Source organism: Delphinus delphis, chromosome 3 (assembly GCF_949987515.2).
Source record: "Delphinus delphis chromosome 3, mDelDel1.2, whole genome shotgun sequence".
Classification (NCBI taxonomy): domain Eukaryota; kingdom Metazoa; phylum Chordata; class Mammalia; order Artiodactyla; family Delphinidae; genus Delphinus; species Delphinus delphis.
This window is the reverse complement of record NC_082685.1, coordinates 56,154,057-56,179,165: the sequence shown is the minus strand read 5'-3', so window position 1 is coordinate 56,179,165 and position 25,109 is coordinate 56,154,057. Positions and strand designations below refer to the sequence as shown.

Here is a 25,109-nt window from a genome sequence, read left to right as displayed (position 1 = left end):
GAGATCATGGCATTTAGGTGGTCTACGCGCGCGCACACGCAGCCTGGGTCTCAAAGGGAGAGGTCACGTGGGAGTATCTGCGAAAAGAAGACCTTCAGGAAAGCGTCTCCACCCGTTCCAGAAATGCCCCGGAAGTGCCTGCGCCCTCAGTAAAGATGGCAGTAGCATTTGCCAGGAGGGAGGCGGTGCTGCGCCTGCGCAACAAGCTCGGCAGGGAAGATGGCGGATGACAAGGTGAGCGAACAGGAACGTTGTCTGCAGTCCGGGGTGGGCTTCACACCTTTTTAGTCCTGGGGAGAGGCGACAGATGGGGAGGGCTCCTGGGTGGGGGGTGCCCCTTGCTTCTCCTGGGAGCGGACTTTTACTCCTGTCGACTGCCTCAATAATGGGAAGTGGAGTGGCGGAGCATTGCGCAAGGCAAGCGGAACCGGGAATCCCCCAGGTGTCACCCCAACCCCCAACCCCGGACCATGATGATCCTTAGTTACTTGCAGACAGTCCTCGGTCTTCTCTGTTCTCTAGCCACCGAAATTTCCCTTCCAGAGACAGGAAGTTTCCAACAACACAGACACACCCGCATTCGAACACATTCCTTGGGCACACTAATTTCGTCGGTATGTGCGACCAAAATCCTGAATTCATTTACCCACACCCTTGCAGACAGCCACGTTCCCTCCCCCCGCACCAAACCCCAGCTCATCCAGTCACACATTCAGTTTGGGATGGGTTTGGGGAGGAAGAGGGAGAAGCCTAGGCAGAAATCAGGTTTACCCCCAAATTGTCCAAGGAACTGCCTCACCGTTAGTCTGGAAGTTCAGCACCAACCACACATTTACTAAGTACTTGGAGTCCCTGTGTTAGGCCTCGGGACACAGGCGACAAGATAGACTTTCAGGTAGCTTCCTACTCACTAGCGCTTGCCGGATAAACCTAGGTCCCCTAGCTGCCCCTCTTGTCTTCTCTATACACCGCTTACTGTATAAAATTCCTGTAAGAGTTGCTGTAAGTTACCGATGCAGGTCCCATCGGTCACCCCCTCCCAGGCCCCCGTGTGAATTCTTTACTTTTCAATGCCTTTCTTCCTTTACCACTATCATCTCAGGAAGGTTTTATAGGAAGGGGTTTCTTAGGCTCACTGCCTCCTGCCCCCAGCCTCTGATAGACTTGAGCAGGGGATGGGGCTGGGTCAACCTTCTGGAGCCAACCTCTCTTTTGTCCTAGGATTCTCTGCCCAAGCTTAAGGACCTGGCATTTCTCAAGAACCAGCTGGAGCGCCTGCAGCAACGTGTGGAAGACGAAGTCAACAGTGGTGTAGACCAGGTAAAGGTGCACCTGCCCCCTGCCTCCCGCTTAGGCTTCATTGGCCAATATGCTTTTGAGTGGGTGGTAGAGATTTATTCAGCAAATGGTTGGTTATTGAGGGCCTATTCTCTGTGTCACCAAGGAAAGTTTCCCTGAGAAAATGGCCTTTGAACTGGGATCTTAAGTAGGGGTTAACTGGGTGAAGGGGGAAGGAGGGAACATTCCTGGCAGATGGAACAGCAGAGGCAAAGCCCTTGTGGTCGGAGGTAGCATGATGAACATGCGAGGTGAAAACAGTTCAGTTTGGCTGCAGTAGTGGGGGAGCATGCTAGGATATGAGACTGGAGAAGCAAGCAGGGGTCAGATTCCTCAGGGACATCTCTCTCAGTGGGATTCTGTGGTTAGAGCCTTCTAACCTCAGGGTTCTGACATTGTGTGATCATGACTCCTAGGTTCTTTTTTTGCCCAGGACCTTGAAAAAATCTTTGGTGAGCATACTATGGTTTTCCAGAGTAAGGAGGAGCAGGTAGTGGAACATGCTAAGCCCAGCTTGAGTAGCTCCTGGGCAGAGAAGGGGAGAGCCTGGCTGAATTTTCTCCTGCATTTTCCTCCACAGGATGGCTCGCTCTTGTCCTCTCCATTCCTCAAGGGCTTCCTGGCTGGCTATGTGGTGGCCAAACTGAGGGCGTCAGCAGTATTAGGCTTTGCCGTGGGCACCTGCACTGGCATATATGCAGCTCAGGCGTATGCTGTGCCCAATGTGGAGAAGACATTGAGGGACTATCTTCAATCACTGCGCAAGGGGCCCGACTAGCTCTGGATCCCATGGGGGAGGCAGGATGAGCAGCTGGGGCCTGCAGGTGGAGACCTTTCAACCACAGATGCCATATCTGGCCTCCCCGGCTTTCACCCATTTGCTGTCTCCAGCTTTCCTGCCGCCTTCCTGCAGAGGCTGGACAGTGGCTCATCAGCCAGCACCCTGGACTCCTCGCCTCCATAACCCCATGGCATTGGCCCCAAGACAGTGGCTTCTAGAACTACCAGCCCCTTCCTCTTCTAGCCCTTACTGTGGAGTTTGCAGCTGACTCTTGATTCTCAGTATTCTCTCTGGCGATGTACCAAGGCTCCTCTCCCCTCGGAGCCAGCTCCATAACTTGATTTTCCCCGAACGTGTCACAATCCCCACTGACCCCCCCTTGCTAGCTACACAGGCCACCCAGGGTCTAGTTTGGGCATGAGTGTAGAGGACGGGGGTGTGCCAGGCCTGGGCCATCCCAGGCAGGCCCGCTGGACCCTGATGCTACTCCTGTCCACTGCCATGTACGGAGCCCATGCCCCATTGCTGGCACTGTGCCACATGGATGGCCGTGTGCCCTTCCGACCGTCTTCGGCTGTATTGCTGACTGAACTGACCAAGCTGCTGCTGTGCGCCTTCTCCCTCCTGGTGGGCTGGCAAGCATGGCCCCAGCAGACCCCACCCTGGCGCCAGGCCGCCCCGTTCGCACTATCAGCCCTGCTCTACGGCGCCAGCAACAACCTGGTGATCTACCTTCAACGTTACATGGACCCCAGCACCTACCAGGTGCTGAGCAATCTCAAGATTGGAAGCACAGCCCTGTTCTACTGCCTCTGCCTCCGACACCGCCTCTCTGCACGCCAGGGCTTAGCACTGCTGCTGCTCATGGCAGCAGGAGCCTGCTATGCAGCTGGTGGCCTGCAGGACCCTGGGAACACCCTTCCTGGGCCCCCTTCCGCAGCTGCTGCAGGCCCCATGCCCCTGCATATCAGTCCACTGGGACTGCTGCTTCTCATCCTGTACTGCCTCATCTCAGGCTTATCTTCCGTGTACACAGAGCTGCTCATGAAGCGACAGCGGCTGCCCCTGGCACTTCAGAACCTCTTCCTCTACACTTTCGGTGTGCTCCTGAACCTAGGTCTGCATGCAGGTGGCGGCCCCGGCCCAGGCCTCCTGGAGGGTTTCTCAGGATGGGCAGCACTTGTAGTGCTGAGCCAGGCACTAAATGGGCTGCTCATGTCAGCTGTCATGAAGCACGGCAGCAGCATCACACGCCTCTTCGTTGTGTCCTGCTCGCTAGTGGTCAACGCTGTGCTCTCAGCAGCCCTGCTGCAGCTTCAGCTCACAGCTGCCTTCTTCCTGGCCACGCTGCTCATTGGCCTGGCTGTGCGCCTGTACTATGGCAGTCGCTAGCCCCTCACCACCTCCACCCTGATTCCTGACCTGTAGATTGGGCACCACCATCGGAGCCACCTCCCAGTGCTGACCCCTCCCCTCAGCAGCCCTGTAACAAGTGCCTTGCGAGAAAAGCTGGGGAAGTGCGAGCAGCCATGTCAGTCTCTGGAGGTAGGTGGATGGAGGGTTGAAGCCTGGGTTTGGTTAAGGAAACTCTTACACCTCCAGAAGTTCTTCCTGACTAAGGAATTAGGGGAGCATCAGTTCATGGGCCTGAGAAATGATACCGTGCCTGATGGGAGGAGGTGCCCTGCCTCAACCTGCATGAATGCAGTTTCTTAAAGTGGGGTGTGGGCAGCAGTTGGCTTTCCTTGCCTACTGTGGTCACCCCAGCAGACCCACTGCCCCCAGGCCTGGTGCTGGCTGCTCCAGCCCAGCCATGGTGCATGACTCCCCCATAACATGCTCACCCCCCACTGTCATGTAGGAAAGCCCAGTTGCTGCAGATTATACGCCCATCACCCAGGCCTCTGCCATGCTCCCCTAGCTGCAGCAGCACCTGGAAATAATGCCCCCACTCTCTCCTTATCCCGCCTTTGTTCTGGAAACCTCAGAGAGGACTGGGGCTTGACTCATCTCAGGGATGTTGACCCTGGGCCCTGGCTTAAGCCTACACTTCTGACCTCTCTGCTCACTCTAAGGGCTCTCTCATAGCCCACTGCCCCCTCTATAGCTTCTAGGAGGTACCATCTTTCCCACTCTGAGTCCTGCCCTTTCCTAGCAGTGTCCCGGCTCCCAACAGCCAACAGGGAAACTCTACACAGAGTGACCTGGGACCAGGCACAGGGAAACTTGTATAGCTCAATCAGTGTCTGTATAAGCAATAAGGTCTTAATAAAGTGCTCTGGGGTATAGGTGGTTCCTACAGTTGGCCATAATTGTCCTGTGTCTTCTGTGTTGCATAGCTCCTCTCAAACATAATTTCATTCCTCTGGTGCCCTGAGTATCTTAATCCTGGGGTGACTTATTGACTAAGAGAAGAGGCTGTTTTTTCCCAGCTGTTGCTAACAGCATTGTTTCCTTTGAGAATTCCATGGAGCCGAGACTATTTTCTGTCACGGAGCTTTGGAAGTTTCTCTGAAGCATAACACTTGGGCCCTGGAGAATTTGGAAGGAGTCTTGGGAATAGAAAGTGTTGGGCCCAGCAAGGCAAACTGTAGACTGTAGGCTAGAGAGCTCTTAGGACTCAAGGTGGTCTCGTTTCTCATCTCCTCTGGATCCCTCACTGATATTCCTGCCTGTCGTCTCTTCTCATGACCAGAGGAATGTCAGGCCCTGCTCCCGTGGTAGAATACCTGGTAAGCTTGTGGGGAAAAAAAAAAGAGAAACCCCAGTCCTGCTGAAGCAGAATCTTAGGGAGTGAGGTTTGGGAATTTTTTTTCTTTATTCTTTTTTTTTTTTTTCCTTTTCAGTAAGCTTCCTAGGTGATTCTGATGCACACTGCAACTTGTGAACTACTATTTCTGGCAGTGTAGAGCTATAGCCAACCAGGCTTGAGTTTTAATTCTGGCTCTGTCACCTATTGGCTGACTGTCCTTGAACAATTACTTAACCTCTCTTAGCTTTAGTTGGCTTATCTCTGAAATTGGAGGGGGGAGTCAGATGATACCTACTACTATAAAGGGGACTGGAAATGACTAAATCAAATAAGGGATGTTAGTGTGCTCAGCAGGTACTGGCACAATGAGACCTAGTTAGTGGTGTTATTAATTATCCATAATGAAGGTTAGCTTGGCTGTTGTGTCCCAACTCCTCTCCCTTCTAGGACCTTTACTAGGCCCAGCCTAGTCTGCTGAAGTCGCTGGCTCTGGACTTGGAGCTCCTGGTTCTGCGTGGCCAGGTTGATGGTGTCTTGCAGGATGCCAGCCAGCAGGCTGCGATAGTGATGCTCTGTGGCCATGGCCTGTTCCTCCCACAGCCCCCGCCAGGCTCGGAATACCTGTGCGCAGATTCAGAGATCCCCATCAGTCAGCCAGCCTTGGAACCAATTCAAGGCCTGCCCTCTGTCCTCACTGACCTGCAGCACGTGGCACGTCCAAGCCCGGGCAGCCTGCACGTGCAGGTCATAGAGGGCTGTCAGGTCCTGCTCCGCAGTGTCCCGTTCTGCCTGAAGGGCCTCCAGCTGGAGTCTCAGCCCTGTCCACTCCCGGTGCCATCTCTGCCTCTCCTCGGAAACCTTCAGTGATAATACGTACCGTTTGTTGAGCGCAACCTGTGTGCCAGGCTCTGCTCTACTTTATATTATTATTTCGTTTTATCTAATGATAACCTTTGAGGTAATTGCTATTTTACAGATTTGGAAACAGTGGGTCAGAGAAGTGACCTAACTTGACCAAATTCACATGGCTAGTGAGGGACAGAACTGAGATGACACATGCATTTCAGTAGTTCACCGTCATCCTTGGGGTAAAGTCCAAATCCAGAGGCATGGCACACGGTCTCTTTAGCCTTGACTCTGACCATGCACCTGCCAGGCTCCAGCCAGATGGACAGTTGGCAACACCCAGAACCTACTTTGCCATTGCTTCCGTCTGGACTTTTGCTCATACAGGATTCTCTCCTAAGAGCATGTCTCCCACCTTCCCCTGATCCGACCTCCGTGCACACAAGTTTTGTTTCCTGTTTAAACAAGATCTGTTTACTTAGTGCCTCCATGTGATGAGCACAAACTGCCCTGTGGATCTGAGTCTAGTGAATTTCTCTGGCTAATCTGTTTGTCCTTAAAGTCTCAGGTTAGATGTCATCTTCTCTGCTCCACTCCAGCCTGGGCCAGGTACACCTGTTTGTTCCCACAAGTCACTAGCTCCCTCATTTACAGCACTTAGCACTGAGAATTGCATCGTCTATCCCGCACAAAGCTGTGAGGGCCATGAGAGAGGTTGTGGTCCAGTCTGCTGTGATTGATGCTAGATCCCAGCACAGTACCTGGCCAGGTTAAAAGGAGCCTCAAGGGACTTCCCTGCTGGTCCAGTGGTAAAGAATCCGCCTTGCAATGCAGGGGATGCAGGTTTGATCCCTGGTCTAGGAACTAAGATCCTACATGCTGCGGCACAATTAAGCCCACGTGCCACAACTACTGAGCTCGTGTGCCTCAACTAGAGAGCTGCGTGCCGCAAACTACAGAGCCCACGCGCCCTGGAGCCCCCACGACACAAATAAAGAAGAGAAAAACTCACACACCACAACTAGAGAGAAGCCCAAGTGCCACAACGAAAGACCCCACATGCCTCAACGGAGATCCCCCGTGCCACAACTAAGACCTGACTCAGCAAAAAAAAAAAAAAAAAAAAAAAGTAGGAGCCTCAAGTCCCCTACTTGACCTTCCTCACCTCTTCAGCCACCAGGCCTTTGATGTGGACCCCTGCCACCACTTCTTCCTCCTGTTGCAAATGCTTCAGTTCCTCTTGGATCCAAATTTGGTGCTGTTCTCGCAGTCTCTACCTCTGGGCCTGAGCCAGGAAGAACTGCAGGGCCACATCCGGGGCCTGCTGGGCCTAGGTGGCATCATTCTAGGCTCAGCCAGAAGCCCATGTGTGTACACAGCCTTAGGACACAGGGCCCAACTTTTCCAACAGACCGCCATTACCAGGGCAGCTCCTAGAATTACATCCAGGAGACTAGCTGGCCTGAAAGAGCCTGTGGCCTGGACAGAGACTCAGAGGCCGTGAGGGAAGAGGAGAGGTATTGATTCTGCCAGTAGGTGCCATGGAGGCCCTAGGGAGCCCATGCCCCTAAACCAACCCAGTAGGAAAACAGCCCCTTCCCATGCCCCTCCCTGAGGGATACAGTAACCCTTCAGGCCCTTCATTTGCCAAAAGCTCCATATTTCTCCCTGATGTTAGGGCAAGGTAAGCAGGACACATATTATCAGGACTCTGCGACTCTACTCCCCAACAGCTTCCAGTTGTTCTGGGGTACATGAGGTGTTACCTGTTCCTCAGAGTCCCTGAGAGGGTGCATTTGGTGGAGATCAGGTCCTATAGGTGCTGTTCTTCCTGCCACTGGAGGAAAATGCAGTTAAGCACACCAAAGGTGGAGAAGACCTCCAGCTCCACCCCAAGCACCAGCCTCACCTTGAGGCTCTTCCTGGAGGCCTGGGCTGGGGCTTGCTGTTGAATCTGTGACCTGCTGAGAATATATTACGAATGAGAATTCTATTACCTTTTTTCCCAGGACAGTGTTGGTTTTGAAGTCAGATCAGGGTCCCAGCCCCTCGTTTTCTTAGCTGTTTGACCTCAGGCAGGTGGATAGTCTTCTGAGTCTCCATTTTCTCATCCATAAAATGGAGCTGATAAAAGTTGTAGAGAGCATGCAATGAGATAAGGCACCCAAAGCACTTAGCCGTGGCCAGCCCTGTTCAATAACTTGGAGTTTACACGCCTAATTCCCAAGGCCCAGGGCTGTAAAAACAAGTTATAAGTAATTAAGAAAATGAAAGCACCAGGAGAAGCTGGACAGGGGCGACCTTCCAGCCACCCTGTGACAAATCATGGAAGACAGCGCCCCTTCTGCATAAGGGAGGACATGCATCCTAAGGGGATGAAAGAGTGCCGTACTGAGTCTAAGGACTTGGATGTCTTTGCACCTCTGCTGCCTTTGATTATCCTAGTGACCCTGGGATACTCACATCACTTCTCGGAGCTTCAGTTTGCTGAAGCAATGCTGGGAACGATGTTGTCTTCCCTGTTTAAAATAAATTGTGGCTTCTCCTTGACCTTCCAGACAAACTCCAAACATCTCAATTGATTTACAAAGACCTGCATGACCAGGCCCCTACTTCAGTCTCCAATCCGTCTCTCTGGACTTTCTTCCTCAAACTCTATCCTCCAGCAAATTGAGCTGCTTGCAGTCTCTCAAAGAGATCAAGGACTCGCTTACCTCTGACACTTCTCCTGTTATTTTTTCTGCCTGGAATGTTCTTCATTCATCTTTGCTAGCCATCTCCTTCAGGTTTCAACTTCCTCCATGAAGTCTTCCTTCTCTCTCTCGCCAAGACTAACTTAGATGCCCACATAGAGCCCTTTGGATAAGGTCTTCAGAGCACTGATCATGGTGTTAATTGTTTCTTTCCAGAGGATTATAAAAAGGCACATAGTGGTCAATAAATGTTCGGGAATCAATACATTAATGAAGGGAGGAAGAGCCCCCTCACAGTGCTCTGTAAACAGAGAAAAAGGAGGCAGACATCAATAGGCCTCCCAAGAGTTTGGATGGGAAGACGTACCTGTGGTTCTGGGAGCCCCATAGCCTCAGTTTTGACTGTTTTGAGCATCCAGCTTCCTGAGCGCTGGCTCCAGGCTTTTACCACCTGTGGAGAGGGGATTCTGGGTGGGCTCTGGCCATTGCTGGCCCAGGCACCCACAGACCTCACCTTGCTCACCTGCAACTCCCGCAGTGCCCTGCCCAGCTGGCCGAGCCCACTATCTGTCAGGGCGTCCCCAAGGAGGCCTGAACGCAGGCTCTTCAGGCCAGCCCGCCGGGCCCGGGCCTCTTCTACTGCATCCCAGAGGGTGGGCCTCACCTGTCTCACCTTCATCCTCCTTTCTGCGGCCCCCAACAGAGCAGCCTGGAGCAAGCTCAGGGAGCTGCCTAGTAAGGGGAGACACAGAGTGACTCCCTCCTTCCTCTGAACTCCAAAGCACACTGCTTGTAAAACTTTTAATTTCTGTTAACAGTACTATTCATAAAAATAGCTAACACCTGGGCTTCCCTGGTCGCACATTGGTTGGGAATCCGCCTGCCAATGCAGGAGAAACGGGTTCAAGCCCTAGTCCGGGAAGATCCCACATGCCGCCGAGCAACTAAGCCCGTGTGCCACAACTACTGAGCCTGCGCTCTAGAGCCTGTGAGCCAGAACTACTGAAGCCCACATGCCTAGAGCCTGTGCTCCACAACAAGAGAAGCCGCCTCAATGAGAAGCCTGCACACCGCAACGAAGAGTAGCCCCCGCTCGCCGCAACTACAGAAAGCCCGCGCGCAGCAACAAAGACCCAACTCAGCCAAAAATTAATTTAAAAAAAAAATAGCTAACACCTATCTGGCATTTTCCGTGTGTTCGACGGTACTGTGCTAAGGCTTTTCATGGATTGTCTCTTTTTAGCTACACAATACTCCAGTGGGGCAGCAACCCTAATTTACCCTGTCTCCCTCCACATTTTCCAGATGAGGCAACCGAACCTCAGAGAGGTCAAGCAACTTCCTGGTGAGTGGCAGAACTGAAACTCAAGCCCAGTTCTGTCTGACACTAAAGCCTGTGCCCTTAGTCACGATCCCAAACTGGCCTATACGTAAACACACTTCCTTCCCTCCCTGCTTTGTCCTTGAGAGTGTGAAATGCCCCAACTTATCTTCCTCATTCCACAGGGCCTGATGTAGGCTGTGGTCTGGGAATATGTTGGCCAAATGAATGTGTTTGTTGATTCTGAAGACAGAGGGCCAGACTTTTACTTTTTTTTTTTTTTTTTTTTTTGTCTACGTTGGGTCTTTGTTGCTGCATGTGGTCTTTCTCTAGTCGCGGCGAGCAGGGGCCACTCTTTGTTGTGGTGTGCGGGCTTCTCATTGCGGTGGTTTCTCTTGTTGCGGAGCACAGGCTCTGGGCGTGCGGGCTTCAGTAGCTGTGGCTCACGGGCTCTAGAGCGCAGGCTCAGTAGTTGTGGCGCATGGTCTTACTTGCTCCGCAGCATGTGGGATCTTCCCGGACCAGGGCTTGAACCCATGTCTCCTGCATTGGCAGGCGGATTCTTAACCACTGTGCCACCAGGGAAGCCCCACAGACTTTTTTTTTTACTCTTTTATTAGTGGAAAACTTCAAACATATACAAAGTCTAGGAATTTCATCTGCTTATCACCTTATCAGCTTCAACAAATATCAACTCATGGTCATTCTTGTTTGATCTATACACTCCACTTGACCTCCCCCAAATTTCTGACATATCATTTCACAGAGGCCTGATCTTTAATGAGTGTGTGAAAATAGGAAAGTACCTTCCCTTCTCTGATCCTCCCTTTCCTCGTCTATAAATTAAACCTGCCTCCCTTCCCTCGCCCGTAGATTCGATCTGCCTCATGGCATTGTGGTAAGAATCAAAGGTTTTAGTCAGTGTAAAAATGCTTGGTAAACTGTTGAAGGCCTCTGAAAGGGTGAGGGGTTGCTTTTACTATTGGCCTTACCTTTCCAGACGGTGAGAGCCTGGCAATTCTGGGACCTTTCTGAATCCTGGCCGTCCCAGAGGCTCAGGTTCTCTCTCGGCTCGCTAGGGTTGGGGCTGCCGCTGGTTGGGTGAGGGGGGGCCAGGCCTAAGGCCAGATCCTAGAGCTTCCCAAAGAAACCCACGTCCTCCCCCAGGCCACCTTGAGGGTCCAGGCGAAGAAGAAGGCCACTGTAGTTGTTTCCTTCCAGGAGACATGAGACAATCCAGGGCAGAGAGCCCTCCACCTCCTCACCAACAACGTTACCAGCCAACACCTGCAGCAAGGGACAGTCTCTGCCAGAGGGAGGGATGGAGGAAGAAAAGAGATGTCCACCGGTAGATGCAGAAAGAAACTGGCCCAAATCACACTCTGATGGAAAGATTGACTGTTTCCAGTCACTTTTGTGTACCACCAGACAGATTTGCAACCTTGTATAGATCTTTATTTTATTTTATATTTGATTACTTTTAAAATTACACAAATAATACATTCTCATAGTAAAAACAATTTAATTTTATATCTGACAAGGGACTTGTATCCAGAATATATAAAGAGCTCCTACACCTCAATAATAAAAATACAGCCCAATTGTAAAATGGCAAAGCAAGGTGACATCAACAAAAATGGCAGAGTAGGAAACTCTGGGAGTCTGTCCCTTCCCAGAAACATCTGGCAAAAAAAATGGTCAGAATCAACCTTACTGGAACTCTGGGAGATAGTCAAAGGTTGACAGCAATCAAGTGAATGTTTAACCAGGAGAAAGGCAGCTTAAATATGGTAAGAGATCTTTGTGGTGTTTTCAACTTACCCTAGCCCCAACCTTCTCCCCAGCACAGCCCACATTTCTGGTGGGGGTACCTGGTTCTGAAAGGAGCAGAGTAGATCTTGTTCCCAGGGAACTGTGTTTGTCTGCTTTGATTGTCTGGGGTTTCCCACAAAAGACTGACAAAAGCTGCCTCCCTTTGTCTCACTTATCTTGGAATTCTCTTGGAGCAGAGGAGCTATGCCAGAGGATAGTCCCCCAAAGCATTGAGAGATGAAAGAACAAGCAAAAATAACAGTTGGGGCAAACAATAGACACATGGAAAGACTGGGAGAAAACGTGGGGAGTGAAATTTTGGAGGAATAAGGATTTTGAAAAGTTCCCATGTGTACTAGGGTACCTAGAAAGCCACACATATGTCCAGGGCAGTATGTGTGGTCAGAAGAGACCTGAGAAGACCAAAGGCTTTCACCTCTGGCTGAATTAGGGCTCAGTGCAAGCATCAGGTGAGGCTAAGGCAGAGCTGTAAATGGTCTTGCTAAGCATTTAAGGAGTGACCCAACACAGAGCCAGTCTGTAGAAACCTGGAGAATTTTTTTCTTCCTTTCTCCCTTTTTTTCCCTTTTCCTCCTCCCTGCCTCCTCCTTCTTCTCCTTCCTCTCTCCTCATTCCCTTTCCCCTACCTGTCCTCCTCCTCCTTTTTCTCCTTTTCCTTTCTTTTTTTTTGGGGGGGGGGGCGCGCATTCTCGGAGGTTAGGGAATTCTATGTCAGGTCATTGGCTAATCACTGAGATAATAGAATGAAGAATTCAGTGACTGCAAGGAATACAGTCTTTGCAAAAATTGTTTGGGAAAGTAAGCAAATGGATGGCTGATGCTCACAACAAGCAACAAGGCAAACCCTGGAGAGGAGGGAGAATCCAGCTTTCAGAGTTACCAGATTATCATATCCAGAGTGTCAGAGCACTAAGGAAAAAGAATGGAAACTTAAGAGACCAACACAATAAAGAATATAGTCTTTACAAAAAGTACTCAAATTGGCCAGTTTCCAACAAAAAATTATTAGGCATGCAAATAAGAAAGTATGGCTCAGGACTTCCCTGGTGGTCCAGTGGCTAAGACTCTGCACTCTCAATTCAGGGGGCCTTGGTTCGATCCCTGGTCAGGGAACTAGATCCCACATGCCTCAACTAAGATCTGGCACAGCCAGATAAATAAATAAAAATTTTTTTAATTAAAAAAAAAGAAAGTATGGCTCACTCACAGGAAAAAAGAAAAAGAAATTAATAAAAACTGTCCCTGAGGAAACCAGACACTGGATTCAGTAGACAAAGACTTTAAATCAACTGTCTTAGATATTTTCAGAAAACTAAATCAAGAAAATGATGTCTCACCAAGGCTGGCTCCTCTGTCAACTCCCAGTTCCCTCTTTCCCACCCAACTTCTAGCTTCACTGCTATCTTGGGAATTTTCCTAAAAATTTTGTGGTGGGAGAAGGGGAATAAAGATAAAGAAAAAAAAAGAAAGAAAATGATGTCTCAGTGACTATCAATAGAACAATAGAAATTATAAAAAGGAACCAAGTAGAAATATGGGAGCTGAAAAGTACAATAACTGAAATTAAAAATTCACTAGAGGGTAGATTTGAGCAGGCACAAGAATCTCAACAAACCTGAATATAGGTCAAATAAAATTATCCAGTCTGAGGAGCAGAAAGAAAAAAGAATGAAGGAAAATGAGCCTAAGAGACCTGTGGGCTGACATCAAGTGTACAAACATATGCATAATGGGAGTCCCAGAGGGAGAAGAGAAAGAGAAAAGGACAGAAAGAATATTTGAAGAAATAATGCTCAAAAAGTCCCTCAAACTTATGAAAGGCATGAATCTACACATCCAAGAAGCTCAACAAATTCCAAGGAGGGTATACTCAAAGAGATCTACACCAGGACAGATTATAATCAAACTGTCAAAATCCAAAGTCAAAGAAAGAATCTTGAAAACAAGAGAGAAGCAGCTTATTATGCACAAGGGATCTTCAGTAAGATTAAAAACCAATTTTTCATCAGAAACTATGGAGGCCAGAAGGCAGTGAGATAACACAGTTAAAGTGTTGAAAGAAAAAAAAACAAAAAACCAAACCTTTCAACTAAGATTTCTGTATCTGGCAAGACTATCGTTCAGAAATGTAAGAGAAAGTAAGATATGCCCAGATAAACAAAAATTGGGGGAGTTCATTGCTAGTAGACCTGCCTTACAAGAAATACTAAAGGGAGCAAATCCTTCAGCATGTCAGACATGAGGAAAGGAGGAGACTCTGATGCTGCCCTGGGCCTCTACATCCATATTTCAGCCACCTACCCAAGCCTTCCCCAAAGCTGTTAAAAGGCTCCATCAAACTTACAGGGCTCCTGGAAGCTGCAGGATCCGCAAGGCTCCTCGCCACATGCCCTGGGTCCCAGGCCCCTCAGGAGGGTCAGGCCGTGGGCAGGACATGGTGACAGTGAGCAGAGAGCAGGCACTGTGGAGGAGATCAAAGGATCAGGCCAAATGGCTAGGGGATGGGGGTGGGTGAAGGCACCTGCCTGTCCTCACCTGTCTTCACCACCTGCAGCCTGCAAGTACAGCTCTGAGGCAGCTCTTGAGTCAGACACCTCCACTTCACTGACATTTTCTACCACCCTGGAGGAAGGGAAGGCTGATCTCAGCTCCTAAGCACAAGGGTTCTGTCCAGCCCCCCAGAATCTCTGCATGGGGAGCCCATGGGGGCCCAAGAGCCTATAAGAATCATCCCCAAGACTCCAAGCTCAATATATCCCCTAAAAGCCTCTCATCTTCATGATCTTATTTTTTCTCCTATCATCTGCCCAGTGAGGGAAACAAGATAGTTGGGATTGCTCCCATTTTATAGATGGAGAAACTGAAGTTCAGCTCGGTGAGATGCTCAGATCACCCGGGATGGTAATGACTGAGTTGAAGAGGTGTAAGTGGATGGGGTGGTGAGAAGAGCGAGAGGTTATGGAGATATGGGATGAAGGGAAGACGGTGAGAGGGAGTCCTGGGGGCAAATGCAAAACCTGTAAGCATGACCCCAAGTTCATAACTTCCCTTCCCTGGAGTGGCAGTGGGGAGAAGCCTCCAACGGCGTGGTTTGGGGTGTCAGCCCTGACTTAAGACAAGCTCCCTCAGACCCCGTTGGGCTCTGGACACTCACAAGCCCAGAGGGGACACATCCAGCACTGACAGGGTCTCTGAGCCTGGAGCAAGCAGGTCCCGACTCCTCCCACTGGTGCTGAGCTGCGATCACACAAGCACAACATCTGTTACAAACCGAACCTTTCCCCAGCCTTTGGCTCATGTGATCCTCCCGCTGGGGCCCTGTGAACCAAGCAGGGCACCAAAATTCAGCCATCTCAGGCAGGAAAAAGGAGACCCCAGCAAGGCAAGCCGACAGTGGTGTGGAGGATGAACGGGAAGAGGGGGAACCAATGAGAGACTAGCTGTAGGTGTTTGGACGGGCAAAAGATCCAAACTCTTCAGGCAGTCCCTGAGCCTTGGGCTCTTTTGCAGCATCAACATGGCCTTGGCTCCCCAGGTCTCCCCTCCCCTCAGGGCCTCACCTGCACCAGGCTAAGTGTACTAAGCACGGCATCAGAGCCCCTGAGGGGCAGAGCTTCTTCAAACAGCATCTGCAGCAGCTAAAGAGGAGAAGGGTGAGTGAGGATTGAGAAAGGATTAACCTGTTTTTCAACATTTCCTGAGGGCAAGGAAATTATTTCTATGCCTGGCCCTGTGCTAGGTGCTCTGGACTTGGTGGCCAGGACAAAAATAGCCCCTGGCCTTGTGGTTCACAGCGAGCCAGACAAGTGAGCAGACATTTTCAGTGGGACCTCCTGTTTGCTAGGGTAGGGGCTCATGACAAGGTTTTGAGGCAACTATTTTAGTTTGGGGGCACTTTGCTGAAGCCTAAAAACAAAATGTTTATTATCATTATTAGTATTACTAAGAACAGTGAAAAGTAGACTTCCCTGAGTATTTGATCTTTGCACACCACCCCTCCTTGACCCTCACCTCATGGACCCCAGCCTCCCACCTTCCCTGACCTCTCAATAGCTTCGTGATTGATGCTGGAAAAACATCCTGTATGGACCACGGGGTGCTATAGGAACCCCAAGGAGGGGCACCTAGTCCAGCTAGGGTGGGGAGGGGAAAGTTCTCGAAGGTCTCCTTGAGGAGCCAACACTTGAGTCTCATAACAGCTATGACTGGTGCATCCTCTGGGACTCACCTGAGGCACAAGCCGGGGTGCCTCTGTTTCTCGACCCCGAAGCAGCAGGGCCACACTGTACCCTCGGCCCACCGAGCCCAGCATGCACTGGACTCTTGCTAGCAACTCCTGCTCCGCCTCCTGCAGGGAGACACAGGCACATCTCCGACTCAGGTGCCTGCCCAGCCTGCCCTGACCAGAGAGCTTGGGAAGCACTCAGCACTCCAGGATCAAGGGTCCTGAGTGCTCTGACCCTCCTCCCATCGCCCTACCAGACCCCCCTACCTGAGGAGCATCAGAACCCAGGACTCTGTCAAAGGTGATGCATTGTTCCTGTGAGCAGAACTGGAGTCAACAGTGTCACTCCCATCTTCCCTGGACTTACCCACACCCCATCCCAGCCCATCCCATCTCTACCTGACTCTCCTGAATCCCACGCTGACACAGGCGGATGCTCTTGGGCCCCTCCAGGAGGAGCGTGGGGCAACAGGTCTCCTCGGGGCCTGAGACAGGTGGGCTTCATATCAGCTCTCATGGGGGAAACTGAACTCTCAGGACTCCTGAGTCCTGCCCTCAACCTTTGCCTGAGTTTCCTAATGTGAGATGGCCTCACCCTCCCCCTCTCCCAAGAGGCTCTCCCGGGCTGTGTTACCTCTGAGATGAACGTGTGGAGGCTTCTTACCAGATCTTCTCCTTCACTCTACTTCCACCACCACGGCCAGCCTGGTCTGTGGGTTGTCAGTGAGGACTGAAGGGGCTGAGCTGCCCCAGCCCAAAGCAGCCCCTGTGCTCATCGCCTCTCCGCACTCCATGGCTTCTGTGCCTCTCAGATTCCCCTCAATAATTCATCTCCCTGATCTGAGGGCTCTGGGTGGGGCCTCTAAACAATAACTTACCATAGGAGGTGACAGACCTCTCTTTTCTGAGTGAGCCAGACTGTTGCATGGAATTTTTCTTTTTTTCCTCTTATGAAAAATTTCAGACATATATAACTGTGGAGAGAAGAGTTTAATGAGCTTCCAGGCACTCAGCTTCAGCAGTTATCAACTATGGCTGGTCTTATTCCTTCTGTTCCCCCTTCCACCCCAGTGGATTCTTTTTTTTTTTTTTTTTTTTTTTTGCTGTACGCGGGCCTCTCACTGTTGTGGCCTCTCCCGTTGCGGAGCACAGGCTCCGGACGCGCAAGCTCAGCGGCCATGGCTCACGGGCCCAGCCGCTCTGTGGCATGTGGGATCTTCCCGGACCGGGGCATGAACCCGCGTCCCCTGCATCGGCAGGCGGAGTCTCAACGACTGCGCCACCAGGGAAGCCCCCAGTGGATTCTTTTGAAGCAAATCCCACACACCTTATATTTCACATATAGCTATTTCAGTATGTATTTATAAAAGATAACTACCTTTTTAAAAACTGACAGCTTTGTTGAGATATAATTCATATACCATACAATTCACCCACTTAAAGTGTATTATTCAATGGTTTTTAGTACGTTTTCAGATATGTGTAACTCTTACTACGGTTAATTTTAGAACGTTTCCATCACTTTATAAAGAAACTTGCTTTCCTTTACTATAACCTCCCTAACCCCCACCCTATCCTGACCCTTAAACAACCACTCATCTACTCTCTGCCTCTATAGATTTGCCTATTCTGGACATTTCATATAAGTGGACTCACATAATATGTGTTCTTTCTGTGACTGGCTTTTTTCTTGTTTTCCAAGGTTCATCCATGATGTAGCATGTATCAGTACTTCTTTCGTTTCTGTGGCTGAATAATGTTCCATGTAGGATGAAATTACTTCTGTCACCAACTACCCAGAGTTTGGCCAGACTTCACAGGTAAGAGCACAGTTGCAATAAGACTGCCCTAAATTCAGACGCTAGTCTCAAGCTCAGGGGTCCTCACTTTGGCTAGCTATCTACACTCCCAGGTATACCCGCTACTCCTGCAGCTTCCATAATTTGCTGGAATGACTTACAGAACCCAAAAAAGCATTATAGTTACTGTATCTGACACCAATTCTCTAACACTGACTGGGCGTCCTACATTTCAATCCAATTCTGATACTAATGTCGACTGAAAAAAAAAGCACAACCTGTGAATTGTGAGTTAAGTTTTATTTGGGGTAAAATTAGGACTATAGTCCAGTAGACAGCATTTCAGATTGCTCTGAGAAGCTGCTCCAAAGAGGTAGCGGGGGAAGTTCAGTATATATGTGATTTTGGTGCCGGGGGAATACGTGCAATGAAGCACATATTCCTTTGCAGGAGGTTTCTGCTAGTGTCGTGAAGGTTACTGCTAGTTACCAGGAGCAGGTGTCACCATGAGGTATGATTTTAGTGCTTTTCTAGGTACAAGGAGATGCAACAGTTGGACTCATAAAATTGTCTCCTGAAAATATGTATCTGAAGACCTGATTTGCCAGTTTTTCCTAGAGCACAGAGCGCCTCATTCCTCATCTCCACCCTGAACTCCTTTCAGGGGGTGTTGAAGGTCAGCAGTTGCAGCAGCTCATAATTTGATCCTTGTAGAGGTAGATGGCAAGCGCCAATTTGTAGGTGACACTAACTACTTGGAGTTAGCGCCAGATCCCACAAGTTAAAATGCAAGGTTCTCAATAAGACCCCTTATTTCAGGTTCCAGCCACAAGTGGGATCCCCAGGTTACTTGTAGTACTGCCTGACTTGGCTACAGATTCCTGGGTTCCCACAACCAACCCTCAGGTTCAATAATTCACTAGAATGACTCACAGAACTCGGGAAAGTGCTCTATTTATGATTACCTTTTTTTAATTATAAAGCATGCAAGTGAACAATCAGATGAAGAGTGTTGGAGTCCAGCTCCAACGAGTCCAGGAGTACCTGAGGGAGGAACAGAGTCAGCGACGGAGAAAGAACGAGACTGACACTGTCTCTGGAGTCAGGCAGATAGTAGCATACTTTATTGTTATTCAGCAAGCTTATATATTTTTGGTTTACATAATCAAAACATAATTATCATAATATAGTCTAGCCTTAGGCCTCAAACCCTTGACCACAAGATTTCCTCAAAAGATTACCTTAGGGCTTCCCTGGTGGCGCAGTGGTTGAGAGTCCGCCTGCTGATGCAGGGGTCACGGGTTCGTGCCCCGGTCCGGGAAGATCCCACATGCCGCGGAGCGGCTGGGCCCGTGAGCCATGGCCACTGAGCCTGCGCGTCCGGAGCCTGTGCTCCGCAATGCGAGAGGCCACAACAGTGAAAGGCCCGCGTACCGCAAAAAAAAAAAAAAAAAAGATTACCTTAGAATTGTCTGTAGTTTCTAGATGTGCTATCAAGATATTTCCCCAAGTTCTCATTAGTTGCAGGTTATTTTCTAGTAGTTAAGCCAAGCTATTATGTAAGTCTTTATCACAGAAGTGCAGTCTTCGTGTTCTTTCTGCATGGGCAAGTGTTTTGAATAGTGCCTTGAAAATATTTACAATATATCCTACAGTTCCTGTGTTGCTGACTCCACTAGTAGCACTCACAATACCTCCTACGCTCCTGTTTATCATCCGGCAATTGTTGCCAGAGTATTAACCTTTCTTTATAGTGGACCCAGATAAAACCAAAATCATCAACAACCCCTTCGTAGGGCCACAGTTGTTCAATTGGGGGTGTTTTCCATAGGAACATCCCTATATTTCCAGATTGTGTATTGCATTCCCAGTTTCCTGGGGCTGGAATAGGTACTTTCCATTTTGTGGTAATACTAGTAGCAGGGGGTAGTAGTTTTTCTCATTTTCCTAACCCTGGGCGCAAATCCCCCTGGTGCTGTTTCCATATATAAGCTTAACACAACCAAACAAATCAATAGAGATGTAGTCCGCCGTCCTGGCACAGTGCTGCTTTGCAGTCCTGCCTTTGATTGCATCATGACTTTGTCATGGCGCAGGGACTCCAGGATGGCTTCCAACAGAAGAGTTATGTAGGGCAAGGTCTGGAAGGGTCCTGAGTGGCAGGAGCTCCTGTTCCTGTGGAGTGAGGGTATGCCTTCCCAGTACATCAGTGTGTTCACCAACCAGGAAGCTCCCTGAGCCTCATTGTCCAGCATTTTTCGATGAGATTTCATTATGTAGGCATGATTAATTAAATCATAGGCTATGTGATTGAATTCAACTCCAGCCCTTCAATCTGCATGGTTTTTCTTTTTTTGACCGTGCTGCGTGGCATGCAAGATCTTAGTTCCATGGCCGGGGATCAAAACTGTGCCCCCTGCAGTGGAAGCACAGAGTCTTAACGACCGGACCACCAGGGAAGTCCCTGCATGGTTGTTTATTTCTAGTGAGTAACCTCTTCCATCCTAGAGCTATCTAGGAGCCCTGCCAGAAGTCACCTCATTAGTATAACAGAGAGACTCCTATTGCTCCGGAAATTCCAAAGGTTTTTGAAGCTTTGTGCCAGTAACCGAAGACAAAGGCCAGATAAGTTCTTTGTTATATCACAAGCCACTCTCTGGTTTTTCACCAAGGATCCCTTATAGCCAAAAGAATCATACCTGTCTGATCATCTACATTTGGTGTACGTCTATATAACAGGTAGAGCAATAGTAACAAGATGAATATGCCTAACATCTGGAGGAATCAGTGTGGGGTAGGCATAGGAGGCTTGTATTTTCCCATACATTTGACTATCAATATTAATACTGTAGTCTTACCAACAATGCCAGTGTTATATCTCGTTGTGTAGCTGTTACATGAAAAATAAGAGTAATTAGTTCAGTCCATCATTATAATTTACGATCAAAACGTCTCCCACGGCAAGGCCACCCAGGTTTGCAGTCTTCTCCTATATCTCATCAGGTTCCAAAGCAAAAGTGGTCTCAGGATTAGATGGTTTCACCCTGAGACATCTGGTATAACTGAACTAAGGGACATACCATCTTTTTCTCTGAGCCTCTTTTGAAGCATTTGTTGTAATACTGGATTTCCTTCATTGCATAACCTATTTATTCGTTCCTTCACTCTCAGCTTCTGTTCCTCCTTCTAAAGTTCATACGGATTTCAACAGATGCGGAATAGTCAGAACAATCTTATAAAAGAAGAACAAAGTTGGAGGACTCACACTTCCTGATTTCAAAACTTATTGTGAAGCTATAGTAACCAAGACACTGTGGTACTGGCATAAGAACAAACATAGAGATCTGTGAGAGAGCAGAGCAGTAAGGGTCCAGAAATAAACTCATGTTTCTATGGACAGCTGATTTGACAAGGACATCAAGAACATTCAATGAGGAAAGATTAATCTTTTTAACTAATGGCACTGGGACACCTGGACATCCAGATACCGATGAATGGAGTTGGACCCTTACCTCAGACCATATACAAAAATTAACTCAAATCGATCAATTTCCCAAACTTAAGAGCTAAAACTATAAAACTCATAGAAGAAAATACAGAAACTAATCCTCATGGCCTTTAATCTGGCAATGAGTTCTTAGATATGATACCAAAAGCAAGCACAACAGAAGAAAACATGATAAACTGAATTTCATCAAAGTTAAAAACTTTTGTGCATCAAAAGACATTATCAAAAATATGAAAAGGCAGCCTACAACATGGGAGAAAATATTTGCAAATTATATACCTGATGATGATCTACTATCCAGGATATATAGAGAGCTCCTACAACTCAGCAACAAAAAGACAAACAACTCAAGTAAAAAATGAGGGAAAGACTTGAATAGCCATTTCTCCAAAGAACATATACACAGTGCATAAAAAGATGCTCAATGTCATTATACATTAGTGAAATGCAAAAAGACAAACAACAATTAATAACTAGGAAAAAAAATTTGAATAGTTCTCCAAAGAAGCTATACGAATGGCCAACAAGCATGTGAAAAGATGCTCAAAATCCTTGGTCATTAAAGAAATGCAAATCAAAAACATAATGAGGTACCACTTCTTACTCACTAGTATGGCTCTAATAAAAAGAAAAAAAATGGGCTCTGATTCAGTTGATACACACAACTGAAAATACAAACTTTCAGGGCATGTATTGCTTTTTTTAATATACATTTATTTATTTGTTTGTTTTTATTTTTGGCTATGTTGTGTCGTCGTTGCTGTGCACAGGCTTTCTCTAGTTGCGGCGAGCGGGGGCTACTCTTCCTTGTGGTGGGCAGGCTTCTCATTGTAGTGGCTTCTCTTGTTGCAGAGAATGGGCTCTAGGTACACAGACTTCAGTAGTTGTGGCATGTGGGCTCAGTAGTTGTGGCTTATGGGCTCTAGAGCTCAGGTTCTGTAGTTGTGGTGCCCGGGCTTAGTTGTTCCGTGCCATGTGGGATCTTCCCGGGCCAGGGCTCGAACCCATGTCCCTTGCATTGGCAGGCGGATTCTTAACCACTGAGCCACCAGGGAAGCCCCAGGGCACGTATTGCTTTAAATGCATAATGCTGCCAGACCAGATGCATTGAAAAAAAACAAAACCACCTCCTTTCTATAGCCATTGAAACAAAGTTTACTGTTCTGTTTTAACAAGTTTGTATTGTATTTTGCATTGACACACATCTGCTTATTTAAAAAATGACATCCTTTTGGTAGTAATCGTTCAGCACAAGTAGGTATTACAGCTTGATGTTTGTGTGTTCTAATTCTCAGTGTTCTTTGATTCCAGGTCTTATAGAGCAGTTAAGGCAACTTTCATGGCATTTTTGAAATGTATTGTAAAATAAAAAGAGGTAACGTAATTAAAAAGAAAACCGTTGGTGAGAAAGTGGATAAATAAGAACGCTCATACATTTTTTAAAATTAATTAATGTATTTTTGGCTGCGTTGGGTCTTCGTTGCTGCGCTCTGGCTTTCTCTAGTTGCGGCAAACCGGGGCTACTCTTAATTGTGGAGCATGGGCTTCTCATTGCAGTGGCTTCTCTTGTTGCGGAGCACGGGCTCTAGGCACGTGAGCTTCAGTAATTGTGGCACAGGGGCTCAGTAGTTGTGGCTCGCGGGCTGTAGAGGGCAGGGTTAGCAGTTGTGGCGCACAGGCTTAGTTGCTCCGCGGCATGTGGGATCTTCCCAGACCAGGGCTCGAACCCGTGTTCCCTGCACTGGCAGGCAGATTCTTAACCACTGCACCACCAGGGAAGTCCACACCCTTATCCATTGCTGATGGGAATGTAATATGGTGCAGCCGCTGTGGAAAAGAGTTTGGAGGTTCTTCAAAACATTAAACATATAATTACCATATGATCCAGCAAAACTTCTCCTAGGTATATATGCAAAAGAACTGAAAAGGGGTACATAAACAGATCTGTGTACTAAAATGTTCATAGTAGCATCATTCACAATAGCCAAATCTGTCCATTGATAGATGAATTAATAAACAAAATGTAGTTTATAATACAATGGCGTATCATACAGCCATAAAAAGCAATGAAGTACTGACACATGCTACAACATAGATGAACCTTGAAAACATTATACTAAGTTAAATAAACCAGACACAAATACTGTATGATCCCACTTATATTCAATATGTAGAATAGGCAAATTCATAGAGACAGAAAGTAGATTAGATGTTCCCAGGCTCTAGGGGAAGGGAAGTGGAGAGTATTTGCTTAACGGGTACAGAGTTTCTCTTGGGGTGACAAAAAAATTCTGGAAATTGTGGTGATGGTTGCACAATACTGTGAATGTAATTAATACCACTGTACCTTACACTTAAGAATGGTTAAAATGGCAAACTTTACTATATATATATATTTTTTACCAGAATAAAGAGAAAATGTATATATCTTATTCCTATCTGCATACAATCATGCTGTTTCCCTCATCTTAATGAAGATTATCTCATGAACGTAACATCAATCATACTCCATGGTGAAAGACAAAACTTTCTAAGATCAGGAACAAGACAGGGATGCCCACTTTTGTCACTTCTATTTAACATAGTACTGGAGATCCTAGCCAAAGAAGTTAGGCAGGAAAAAGAAACAAAAGACATCCAAACTGGAAAGGAAGAAGTAAAATTGTCTTTGTTCACAGATGACATGATCTTATATGTAGAAAATCCTGAAGATTCCACACAAAAAAAACCTGTTAGAACTGATAAACAAATTCAGCCAAGTTGAAGCATACAAAACCAACAAACAAAATCCAGTGAGTTTTGTAAAAAAATAAACAGAAACCTCAATTAAATAGAGTTGGGAGACCAGAAGGGACTGCTTCATGCCCTGAGACCTTAGCAGAGCCCAACAGGAAGAAGAAAGACTCCTTTTTTACTGGCAAGGAGCCCTCCCACCTTCCTTTTCCTCTGTATAAAAGTGTTCTCCTACCTTTGCCATACAGAAACTTGCATGTATTGATAGCTCGCCGTGGTTGCAGACCCCTGAATTGCAATTCTCTGCTGATCCCAAAGAAACCTGTCTTTGCAGGAGAACTATCTGGCAGTCTATTTGTTTCAGTTCAGCAGTTTCTATGCACTAACAATGAACAGTCTGGAAAGGAAATTAAGAAAAACAATTCCATTTACAATAGCATCAAAAAATAAAATAAAGTACTTAGAAATTAACTGAAGAGATGAAAGACTTACAATGAAAACTACAAAAATTGCTGAAAGAATTAAAGAAGACACAAGTAAATGGAAAATCATCCCATATTCATGGATCGGAAGGACCCGATTATTATTATTAGGATAATAATTATTATCCTAATAATTATTAATAATTATTAATAATTAAATGATAATTATTAATTATTAATAATAATTATTAATAATTAAAATAATTATTATTAGGATATCAACACTCCCCAAGGCAAGCTACAGATTTAATTAAATCCCTGTCAAAATCTAATGGCATTTTTTGCAGAAATAGAAAAATCCATCCTAAGATTCATGTGGAATCTCAAGGGACCCCAAAGAGCCAAAACAATCTTGAAAAAAAGAATAAAATTGGAGATCTCACACTTCGTGATTTCATAACCTATTACAAACCTACGGTAACCACAACAGTGTGGTACTGGCATAAAAACAGATATATGGGGCTTCCCTGGTGGCGCAGTGGTTGAGAGTCCGCCTGCTGATGCAGAGGACGCGGGTTCGTGCCCCGGTCCGGGAACATCCCACGTGTCGCGGAGCGGCTGGGCCCGTGAGCCATGGCCGCTGAGCCTGCGCGTCCGGAGCCTGTGCTCCGCAACGGAAGAGGCCACAGCAGTGAGAGAGGCCCGCGTACTGCAAAAAAAAAAACAGATATATGGACCAATAGAATTGAATAGACAGCCCAGAAATAAAACCTCACATATATGGTCAAATGATTTTCGACAAGGATGCCAAGACCATTTAATGTCTTTTCAAAAAATGGTATTGGGAAAACTGTCTAT

General features: G+C 47.6%; 3 protein-coding genes across 3 annotated transcripts; 2 read left to right on the top strand and 1 right to left on the bottom strand.

The window, feature by feature from the left end:
• Positions 1-92: 92 nt before the first annotated feature.
• On the top strand, positions 93-2,116 carry LOC132423225 (SLC35A4 upstream open reading frame protein). Its single transcript, XM_060008712.2, has 3 exons — positions 93-234; positions 1,222-1,320; positions 1,919-2,116. Exons 1-3 carry the CDS (start codon positions 220-222, stop codon positions 2,114-2,116), a joined length of 312 nt encoding a protein of 103 aa, XP_059864695.1. The 5' UTR covers positions 93-219.
• Positions 2,117-2,532: 416 nt separating this feature from the next.
• SLC35A4 (solute carrier family 35 member A4) lies at positions 2,533-25,109 on the top strand. The gene is made up of 3 exons (XM_060008711.1): positions 2,533-3,664; positions 17,492-17,609; positions 20,760-25,109. Exon 1 carries the CDS (start codon positions 2,537-2,539, stop codon positions 3,509-3,511), a length of 975 nt encoding a protein of 324 aa, XP_059864694.1. The 5' UTR covers positions 2,533-2,536; the 3' UTR covers positions 3,512-3,664; positions 17,492-17,609; positions 20,760-25,109.
• LOC132422400 (uncharacterized) lies at positions 4,984-15,876 on the bottom strand. Its single transcript, XM_060007158.1, is given in 10 exon segments — positions 4,984-5,492; positions 5,571-5,729; positions 6,883-7,047; positions 8,778-8,861; positions 8,934-9,142; positions 10,904-11,037; positions 14,100-14,186; positions 14,719-14,801; positions 15,125-15,202; positions 15,793-15,876. Coding segments are annotated over 10 exon segments (1,296 nt in total). The 3' UTR covers positions 4,984-5,279.

Coding starts and splice junctions, on each gene's coding strand:
- LOC132423225 (XM_060008712.2), top strand. Junction 1,321..1,918: donor TCAACAGTGGTGTAGACCAG/GTAAAGGTGCAC, acceptor TTTCCTCCACAG/GATGGCTCGCTCTTGTCCTC.
- SLC35A4 (XM_060008711.1), top strand. CDS start 2,537: ATGAGTGTAGAGGACGGGGGTGTGCCAGGCCTGGGCCATCCCAGGCAG.